Consider the following 11047-nt stretch of genomic DNA (forward strand, 5'->3'; position numbering starts at 1 on the left):
ATTTTTAGAAAAGGTCACATGAGGCTGTGACAGTCAGCTCCGGGGTTGTGATTGGCTGCGGGGACTGTAGCCCCTCCCCCTGGCTACAGTTGGCATGGCGGGGGCGTGGCTCAGGACGTGTTTTGATCCGCTCATATAAAAACTCGCAGCTCTGATCAGCTCCTTGTTCTCCACGTGTCCACATGGACAAGTGAAAATGTCTCTGACCCGAGTGAGCCGCTCGCTGTGGAGCAGGAGGAGCTGCTCCTCAGTCCGCAGGCAGTCAGGAGGTGCAGGAGGTGCAGGAGGAGCAGCAGGAGGTGCAGGAGCAGCAGCAGGAGGTGCAGGAGGAGCAGGAGGAAGCTGCAGCTCCGACCCGGACAGGCCCGGTGCAGACGTGTCCTCCTCCTCCTCCACGAAGCCTGGTGCCGGGGCCGGGAGGAGGAGGTCGTTCACCTCCACAGCAGCTCCGGTGGACAAGAGGTCTTATCTGTGGGCCCGGTACCATGAGCTGAGGCGGCTGGTTCACGGTAAGAGACCCAGAGACCCCCGGGTGGTCTGTCCCCGGGTCTGTCCCAGGGTCTGTCCCCAGGGAATGTGACCACGTCAGCAGGGCTCCATGTTCCCCACATACACCAAGTTCTGCCCTTTGTGATCAAGTGTGGACATTTTGTTCCTGCAGGCTGTGATTGTTTGTCTGTGTGTGTGTGTGTGTGTGTGTGTGTGTTGGCTGCCTGCCTGTTTGTCTCTCTGTCTGTCTCTCTGTCTATCTATGTTTGTGTTGGTGTGTCTGCCTGTCTGTGTGTCTTTGTGTGCCTGAGTGTGTTTGTATTGACACATTTTGGTTCAATACCATTATTGTTGTTGCTCTTTCCAAACAGGCAGATCAGACAGATGGATCAGTGCTGCAGTTGCTTTATTTGAGCCAAACACACTTATGGTCTAATATGAAATGATGGTTTGTATTTGTTAAGATAAAAGTCAGTAACAGAAGTCACGTCTGTGGCTTCATGTGTTCTCCTGAAGTTTCTCTGCTTCATCTAAAAACATCCCTGACCCCAGATAACCAAAACACACCACAGCTGATTCTGCTGTTATTAACCTGATCAATAAATAGAAATGAAATGCAGCTAAACAAAGCATGACAAATATAGATAAAACTATAATTATTATAATACCTTTATTTTTGTAGTACTTTCAAAACTAGTTTACAAAGTTACAGACTTTAAAAAAAGTTTTGAAACAGGATAAAAACAAATAGACTGAATAAAATCTAGCGAATACAAAGTTCTTACTAAGTTCACTGTCACACAGATTATACAAGGACGGACATGTGAACAGTTTCTGGAGAGAAGCAAAATAAAGTAACAAAAGAACAACAACAATAACAATTATGATAAGATAAATACACAGAATATATATTAGGATGTGTATTTACAAAATAAATATACATTAATAGATTGAATAGATAGATAGATAGATAGATAGATAGACAGACATGAATAGATAGATACCCACTGTGAAGAAAAATCTCTCTGAGGTATAAGTGCACGAGCGAAATATACAAAATAAAAATACTTATTATATTTGTATTATTATATAACTGATGCAGTATCATGCAAACAACATGTTGTAATGTTTCAGGTGGAGCTCATGTAGCTTCTGTGTTTGCAGTTAGATTGTTTTATTTTTTGATATGCATTATAACTTATAAACTGTGATTTTAAAAAACACTAAATCTGTGAAGCTTCTAGTAAGTTTAGGATATCTGTCTAATACATGCTGAGTAGAACAGTGGAATATAAAACTACTCAATAAGTGCTTGTTTTCTTAAATATTCATATAAAAGTTGTTTCTCTCTCAGTGCAGAGCATGAATCCTCCACCTCGATAGTTTAGTTTTACAGCCGGTCCTGCACGTTCCACCCACGTCATAGATCTGAGTTACTCAGTGTGACTCAGTGTGGAAAACCAGAAGCACTCCCAGCTGCAGAGTGGCTGCAGGGAAACCGTGCAGCTGCAGGGTCGCTTCACTCGTGTCTGCTGCCTCTCACTGAACTTGAACTTGTCCCGGTTGAATGATATACACAAGAATTACTTAATTTTTCAACATTTTTTGGGGGATTCAGCTTTGTGTTGTGTCTACAACTGCATAATAGTCTAGCTTGCAGTACATAAATTGTGGATACAATTAGTCTCTGAGCTATATACAGATCTCCTAGTATATGCCTACAGCTGAATTCCAATTAATGCAGTGTAAATTATCATTAAAATATAAGAGGATATCAAGCCTAGATTTTGAAGATTCAAATGCTTTGATTGCACAATACAACTACTGTGCCTACCTGACCTTAGAGCTAAATCAACCACATATCCACCATGTATAGTTTTACCTTGAACAGTGTATCCCCTGGGGTATACTCTGGCCTGGAGGGGTATAGTATGGCCTAGGCTGTTTTACACCCCGGGGTATACTTTGGCCTAGGCCAGTTTGTCCCCCGGGGTATACTCTGGCCCGGGCCAAAGTATACCCGGGTTTAACTTGGGCGGGGGTTAATTTGGCCTGTTACACCTGTAACAGAAAGGCTGTGTTCCCTGTTCTCCTACCTAGTGATATTCCCTGTGGTCCCGATCCAGCCACAGAATGGGACTCTGTTTCAGCCCCAGATGGCAAAAAAACGGTTTGTTTGTTTAATCTGTGCCCATGCGTTCGCCGCATGACTTTGTGCTTATCACAACAGCGGCTTGGACAACTGACAAACTCGATCATGGAAAGGACCTTGTATGCTGGAGATAGTCGGATCTCACTCTGCGGGGCGTTCAATAGCACGCTGTGGATTTGATACTGTACGTACAATGTGTTCGTTTTCGATCAACACAGCTCTGTAAAGTGTCAGATGAGATCTCAGCAGCAGCACATTACGCAACATTATGGTGAGCAAGGCCAGCTTCACTGGAACGAAAACATTGTCACCGGGTTTCATAACAACAGAGAATATTACTGATGTAGGAGTCACACAATATGGATGGCCTAATCCTACTTCCCCTTAAATTCAATTTCGTGTTCCCCTGTTTTGCTTCGTCATCGTTTGATCTGTGTTTTCATCTCCTCTCCCTGGAACTAGACCTGATCCCCCCCGGTGCGTGCAACCTCCTCAACTCCTCCACCATCTACGCCAACAACGAGGTCAGCCTGGCCGAGGTGGACATCTACGGCTTCGACTACGACTACACCCTGGCCCTGTACTCCAACGCTCTGAACACCATGATCTACAACACAGCACGGAGCTTCCTCATCGAACACTTCAAGGTGTGTGGTTGTTGCATCAGATTCACCGGCGTCCCGGTTGATTTCACATTCAGATGTGCTCGTGTGTTTGACAGTACCCTGAGGGCCTCCGCAAGTACGACTACATTCCCAACTTTGCTGCTCGGGGTCTTCACTACGACATCCAGAAGGTAAATCAGAATCAGAAGGTATTTATTGCCAAGTAGGTTTACACCTACCTGGAATTTGCTTTGGTTATTGGTGCATACAATGAACATAGAAACATAAAAACACAATAAATACATCACACATAAGATAAACAAAAAAAAATATATATATTTACATTTACTCACCATTTACTTCTTATTTACTCACTTTTTCTAATATTTATTCAAGAGTGAAACTTTTTTATTTATTCATCCTGCACAGGGTCTCCTGATGAAGATCGACGCCTTCCACTACATTCAGCCTGGAACGGTTTATCGGTAAGAAGCTGAGTCAGGACACAGGAAACAACTGCCAACATCCTTTCATGCGAAAGTACATAATTACAAGCAGGGTGTGTTTGAAAGCAGGATTACACAAAACCTACTGGAGGGATTATCATGAAACCTGGTAGGAGGTCGTGTTGTTAGTCAGGCAGAGGAACACATTCAATTTTGGTAGTTTTTTTTACATTTCCATTGATTTACCCAGAGAATAATTCATGGATCTTGATGGAAAAACACAGGCACATTCATGGGACTGAAATCTGAGACTGTGCAGCTTGATTGAATAAAAGGAGACTATTGGTCCTTGGCGGAGCTACGTGCTTCACTGACTTAATTGTTTTCAGCCACATTAATATTTATTCATCCTCTTTAATTACATCCCGGCTGCTGAATGGAACATCACTGTTTACATCCATGTTTAATGTTCTCAGCGGCCTGAGCCCGGTGCCAGACGAAGAGGTCCTTCAGCTCTATGGAGGAACCTACCACGTCCCTCTGCAGCAGGACAGTGGCTTCTACGGGAAGGTGAGGAGGATGATGATTTGTTTACACAGTTATTATATAGTGTAGAGTAATATCAATACAGCTGTGTCAGACAGTTTGACTGGCTGGGGATTTGTAAAAAAGTTGGGTGAAGAGAGCAGATGATGTTTTTCAGTTATGTTTGTCTGTTAATTTGCAGGATTATGCAAAAACTTGATGGAAGGAAGTTATTTGGGTCATTGAGGAACTCTATCTACTCAACTTTGTTTCAGATCCAGATTTTATTCTCACTTTTCTTAAAATAAAAGAAGATCCAGATTTCTTCAACATTTCCCCTGATTTCTCAGAGAATAATTCATGGATCTAGATGAAAAAACCTGCATGCTTATGGGACTGATATTTGAATGTGTGAAATTTGGTGCAGAAATCAATAAGAATACGGATCCAGTGAATTGAAATGTGGTTTCATGTGGGGATTGTAGTTTTATCTCTTTGCAGATAATTAACTTCACCAAGCAGGTTGTGTTTTCATGGTTTGTTTGCTTGATTTGTGTCTGAAAAATTTTACTTAAAACTACATTTTGGGGCAAAGCCAGGATTTAAGTTCTCTCTACTTTCTTTAACATAGCGAAATCGCCCATTTTTGACATTCACAACAATGTTTTAATGATCTGCTTTGCTTAGCCTCAAGGTTTGATTGGTTTTAAGAAGACTGTTGGGTTTGCACTCTACTTTCCGAACGTTTCTTCTCAGTGAAACCTTCTTGGTTTGGGCACAGATGAGAAAACCCGTCTTATCACTGTGGACTCAGAACATCTGTATGAATCTCATCGTGTCGCTCTCAAACCAGGATCTTAGTCCAGGATTACATCTGTAACCTTCCACAGAGATTTTTAAATGTCCTGGTTCATGTGACTTAACTATTACGTAAGTACCTGATGGTACATTTTGTAATCTCATTTGTTCCCTGGTCAACATGAATCAGATGGAAGCCGGCGTCACAGCCCCTGAAAACCCCCGATGACCACAGAAACTTTGGTCCCAAAAACCTTTTAGTGCAGATTTACAATTTTGTACGAGTTCAGCCAAGAGAAGCAGAAATCTGTATTAAATCTGACAGTTAATCTTATTAATTCCCTTGTTTGGAGGATTTTCAGTTCAGAATCAGATGTTTGGAATAAATCGTTTTTGGTTCATCAGGTTTTTTTAAGTGTTTTCCTGGAGCAGGAAGTTGACTTCTACTTCCTCTAATCCCCCCGAAGCTGTCACATCCAAAACTTAATCTCATTTGAAGACTTGGCTTGTTTTCAGCCTCTCAGCAGCAGAGGTTGAAATGAAAATGGGTTTGAATGTGATTAAGAAGTCGTTTCAAAGAGCACAGAGTCACGGTGAATGTCAATTTTACAAGTTCACAAACGTTCACTGAGTAATTATCAAACATTAAAGTACGTTTCCTTTCCCAGGGACCGAAGGTGAAGCAGTTCATGGACATCTTCTCCATCCCCGAGATGAATCTGTTGGCCGTGGCAAACGATTTCTTCATCACCAACGACATAGACTATGATCCAGTTCACCTCTTCAAGGACGTCTCCGTGAGTTCGCCCTGTGGCTCTCACAGTATTTAGTTTCTGACTCATACTGAGAAACACACAGCGCTGGTTTATTTCAAAGGTTTTCACGCACTGGGAATCTTCTTCAACTGGAGGCTTAGGAATCTGCTGAGCTTAATAGTTTGAAGTGAACTCTCAGGGGTGGAGCAAAGAACAATAAGCTGAAATATATAAGATCTCAGTTTTAAAAACAAGAAGGATCTCAGGCTTTCAAGCACTTTAACATGAGGAATCATTTATTTCTGGGCAGCGTTAGCTCTCTGCAGTAAACACTCCAGTTGGATTTTGGCAGTGAATCATGATAATGTTGAATAAACCAGATCTGTTCCCTGCTTCAACCCACAGGAAGCAATCGGCATGGTTCACCTAAAAGGCTACATGTACAAATGGGTCATGCAAGATCTGGGTGAGTTTCTTATCACAGGATCGAGTCAGAATTTCTCCCACTCACAGCGACATGACTTTTCTGTTTGGTGCCTCTAAGATTCCCTTTGTCTCCCCCCCCCAGATAAGTTCATCCTGCGAGGAGAGGAGACGGACGCCGTTCTGCACCAACTTGTGAAAGAGGGAAAGAAACTGTTCCTCATCACCAACAGTCCCTTCAGCTTCGTGTGAGTGGGATTCACCTGCAGAGACGCCAGAGTGTCCCCGAGTCAACTCTGACTTTAATGAGAGTAAACAGCGGCCCTCTGTTCCACCTGTGTTTGTTTCTCTCGGTTAAACAGGGATAAAGGAATGACTTACATGGTGGGGAAGAGCTGGAGAGAGTTCTTCGACGTTGTCATCGTGCAGGCGGACAAACCGCACTTCTTCACCGACTGCATCAAGTGAGTGAAGGAACAGAGATCGCCTGGATCAGAAATCTCGTTCAAAACTTAGAGGAGCTCAGATTAAATCAAACCTAAATATATAATATATAATAGTTCATTAAATACTTCATTGAAATATTAAAGTAAGTGATGACAGGTTGTGTTTGGGCTGTTTGGTCAAAGCTGTGTTTCATGTTTCCAGACTTCATGCTAAGCTAACTGGCTGCTTTAAGCTACAGATGTGAGATTTTATCTCCTCATCTTACTCTCAGCAAACCTTCCATGAATATGAAACTGTTCCATGAAAGACATATTATGTCATTAAAATGTTAGACATATGTTCCATGTATTGTTGACTTGTGTACTTACATTATCCAGAATGTTTCAAACAATGTTCAAACCCAGAGGAATCCCCAATTTTATTCAATTGCATTTTAATTGCGTTGTTTTTTTCCTTCCACTCATGATGGATGTTGATTATTCGTTGGCGTAAAACAGGTCGATTTTCATCACCAATGCTGGTAAAGATGACATCTTTTAGATTTGGAGGTTGATCTTTTCTAACATCCTTCACACTTGTTGCTCTTCCAGACCTTTCCGACGCCTGGATGATAAAGGAGACCAGCGCTGGGATAAGATCACAAGTTTGGAAAAAGGACAGATCTACAAACAGGTGAGTGTTAATTCCCTCCGCTCCCTCCCTGTTTCTCGCCCTGCCAGTAAAGCTTTGTTCTTACCTGTTGGGACTGTGACACACGTCTGTACTTGTTGTTTGGTGGAGCTGGAGAGAACATCGGGTGGTTTGTGGTTTTTCGCTGCAGGGAAACTTGTTTGACTTTCTGCGGCTGACGGGTTGGAGAGGATCAAAAGTGCTTTACTTTGGAGACCATCTGTACAGTGACCTGGCTGTAAGTGTCAAAGCACGAGCATCACTCTCGCTAACATGACATAACTGCAACTATAATTTTAAATGTTAGTAAATAAAATCATAATGTGCCATCATACATTTTGGAAACACAGACGCACACACTTCCAGATGCTCACTGACACTGCAGAGTGAACACTTCAAACACCAGATGGAAGCACATATTCTTGCAAACATGTAGAATGGAATATTTTATAATGCAATATATTCTTTAAGTTCTCTGTTGTGTGTCTAATGAGCAAGGATACTTTATTGTCATAGCAAAGAGACAAGTTGCTTTCCACAAGATGAAGAAAACTGTCAGTAAAACATGTAACACAATAGAAGCAGTTAAAATACATGATTTGAATACATATAAATCTTCTAATGCAATTTGTACAAATGGACAATAAACTGACGATAGACCAGAATTACAGTCAGTTTGCAATAATAAGAATTCCTGCCTCAAATCTAAAAGAAATATATTAAAAGAACAACAGAGAGCAGCAGTGTTTTTAAATTCGATCTAAAGATGTGTGGAGCCAGGTTACTTAAAGTTCTGCGACTGAGACGACTGCTTTCTAAACATCTACTGGGTTTGAATTCTTCTAGCAGATTTCTGTCTCCAGATTGTTAAGTGATTCATTAACCTGCAGCAACGCACCTTTCTTTTATAACTCACTGCAAACACAGACACAATAAAGATGAGTCAATATGTAGTTTTAACAAGATAAGTTCCCTCTTATCAAAAGGGAACTGACACTGAACATCCCTCCTGTGAACCAAATATACTCGTCAGTGTTGACAGAAGACGCTTTACTATATTTCCTGTTATGCAATATCTTCTCAAGCACTTGCAAACTTGTAAAAAAAGCCGATTAGAAACCAGGTTACTCATCTGCCTTAGGAAATCCGGTTTCCTCTCTAGAAATCATCTCACTGCAGAGCTCAGTTTCCTATGAGCACATGTAAACACGCTGATTATACAGGCTGGTTGGACCAAAGCAATTTCACACTTTGCTGCAGGACCTGATGCTGCGGCACGGCTGGCGTACGGCCGCCATCGTACCGGAGCTGGAGCAGGAAACCAGAGTGGTGAGCACCCACCGCTACGCCCTGAGCCTCACGTGGCTGCAGGCCCTGACCGGCCTGATGGAGCGTCTGCAGGTGAGCAGCTCACACCAGGACTGGATGCAGTATGACTCACATACTGCATTTGTACAATTTCAGTACTTTTCCATGTGCAGTGCTGTTTACGTTGTACTTATTATGGCTATTTTCATATTTCTCTTGTCTATATCTCTATTTCTTGATGTTTATATTGCAGGTGTATGTACATATTGTTTTTTCTTTTCCCCTTTGCTGTTGTAACACATCAAATTTCCTCTTTGTGGGACTAAAATAGGACTATTTTTTATCTTAAGACAAAAACCAAGTCCAATCCAAATGTATTCAGGGTAACATCTGTTAACAAACATCTGCTGCTGTGTAAAAGTGTCAAACTGATTATCAACGAAGCACAAAAACATGTTTTTACTCTTGTTCAGACTGAACACTACAAATTAGTTGGTTGGTGGTTAAATTGTAGTTTTTCCATCTTTTTGTGATCAACTTTGATTTGTGTTATCGTGTTGTTTTCTTCATTATCGCAGACTCATCGGGACCTTGAGTCGAAACAGGTTTTTCAGGAATGGCAGAATGAACGAGAGGAACTCAGGTGAGTACTACCTCCCAATGAACCCAGTGACCCTGAATCCATTTGTCACGTACAGTACGAACCTTGATGCACCCGGGTTCGATTCAGGTCTTCAGTTCTTGTACTTCACTTGAGCACTTGGTATTTCTTACTAAGTACTTTGATACTACACACTCTACTGTATTTGTTGGACAGCTATAATTACTTGTTACTTTATAGCCTGGGATTTTAGCCTTAAAGCCTATAATGAGTATATAGACATGTTTTACATTTCATTTAACTACCCAACAATATGTAAAAATAGTTATAAATAAGTCCACACCAACTTGTTAATGGATCAGTAACAATAATTTAATAATAAATAATGAAGCAGTCAGAGGCCGTTCTCCCTGCCTTGTTTACTTTTCACTGCCTGAACTTGTAATTTGAACTCTGTGTCATTGCTTCTAAAACATCAGAATCACATGTTGAACCCGAATCTTCTCCATTTCTCCAGGATCATGACGAAGAACTTGTTCAACCCTCAGTTCGGCAGCATCTTCAGGACGTGTCACAACCCCACCTACTTCTCCAGGCGCCTGTGCCGTTTCTCCGACATCTACATGGCGTCCGTGAGCTGCCTCCTGAACTACGACCTCTCGTACACCTTCTACCCGCGCCGCACCCCCCTGCAGCACGAGGCTCCTCTGTGGATGGACCAGCTCTGCACCGGCTGCTTGAAGACACCGTTCCTGGAGGAGATGTCTCAAATTCGATGAGAAGCGCCCTCTCCTCAGATACTGACTGATTTCTCATTGTAGGACTGGTGAACTCTTGAGATTAATTTTCGTAAAGCAGGGTTTTTCCGTTTTTAAGCCAAGAAGGTGACGCACAACTTCCTCCACAGCATTCCCCTCCCACTGAAACCCCTTTAAACCGAGTAGAACCTTTTAAGAATGATTTTTATTTTCCATGAGCTGGAGCCGCCATAGAGCCTCGTCATTACATCACTGTACAGTAGACACCAACTTCAAGTATGGCAGACTACACTTAAAAAACAAAAATATACTAGAAAGACTAAAGGCTGTATTTATAAATCACTGCTCGAGTCTTGATGAGGACTCACTGGGCTTCACGGTACAGTTTTACAATACACCCATTCACAAACACATTCATACAGTGTATCTGTGTGCACGCATGCATCAATCAAACACTGCCAACCAATAGAGGCAATTTTGGCAGGCGGAAAGGGGAAGTCAGGGATCGAACCGCCGTGTTTCTAAAGCACAGCCGCCCCACGTAGCTCTGTTTTAAATATATAATGCTTGGTGGAAAAGGGGGGAAGCAGTGACCCACTTACAAAGGGAATGCACTAGGGGGTGCTGTAGATTCACTGAACTCCAGAGGGAATGCAGGTCATGTTACATGTTGAGGCACAAGACTGACAGTCTCTGGTTTTCTAAGTATTATGGATCTGCTGAGCAATAATGACGCTACCGTCGCACAACTACAACAAATAAAAAAGTAAAATCTGACTCTGCTTTGTGTTGATTTCTTCTTATAATGTACACATGTTTTTTTTATGGAAAATATTTAAGTGACAGTGAAGCGAGTTGATTCAATAATTGATGATTAATGACTAGAGTCGGTGCATCCCACCGCTGAGACCGACCTTTAATTAATTCAGTTCATGTTGGGAGTTGTGCTTGTTTCCTCCAATTTTTTTAATTGGTCGATGGTTGCTAGGCAGCGCAGCATCCATTCATCCCCTCTTCCCTCAGCATCACAAACTCATTCACTTGCAGCCGCCTGCCTGAAGACATCAGCGG

General features: G+C 42.1%; 1 protein-coding gene across 2 annotated transcripts; it reads left to right on the plus strand.

Moving 5' to 3' along the window:
• The first annotated feature begins 154 nt into the window (after positions 1 to 154).
• nt5dc2 (5'-nucleotidase domain containing 2) lies at positions 155 to 10753 on the plus strand. Of its 2 annotated transcripts, XM_061074425.1 has the most exons (15): positions 155 to 299; positions 339 to 509; positions 3104 to 3288; positions 3363 to 3437; positions 3676 to 3731; positions 4169 to 4262; positions 5684 to 5812; positions 6176 to 6236; positions 6339 to 6441; positions 6556 to 6657; positions 7231 to 7312; positions 7461 to 7547; positions 8570 to 8710; positions 9196 to 9260; positions 9736 to 10753. In XM_061074425.1, exons 1-15 carry the CDS (start codon positions 197 to 199, stop codon positions 9995 to 9997), a joined length of 1716 nt encoding a protein of 571 aa, XP_060930408.1. In that variant the 5' UTR covers positions 155 to 196; the 3' UTR covers positions 9998 to 10753. The 2 variants fall into 2 exon arrangements, with proteins under 2 accessions (XP_060930408.1, XP_060930407.1); XM_061074424.1 differs by having other exon boundaries at positions 155 to 509.
• The last annotated feature ends 294 nt before the right edge of the window (positions 10754 to 11047 follow it).

This window comes from Limanda limanda, chromosome 7 (assembly GCF_963576545.1).
Source record: "Limanda limanda chromosome 7, fLimLim1.1, whole genome shotgun sequence".
In the NCBI taxonomy this organism is placed as follows: domain Eukaryota; kingdom Metazoa; phylum Chordata; class Actinopteri; order Pleuronectiformes; family Pleuronectidae; genus Limanda; species Limanda limanda.

Coding starts and splice junctions, on each gene's coding strand:
- nt5dc2 (XM_061074424.1), top strand. CDS start 197: ATGTCTCTGACCCGAGTGAGCCGCTCGCTGTGGAGCAGGAGGAGCTGC. Junction 6,442..6,555: donor AACAGTCCCTTCAGCTTCGT/GTGAGTGGGATT, acceptor TCGGTTAAACAG/GGATAAAGGAATGACTTACA. Junction 7,548..8,569: donor ATCTGTACAGTGACCTGGCT/GTAAGTGTCAAA, acceptor ACTTTGCTGCAG/GACCTGATGCTGCGGCACGG.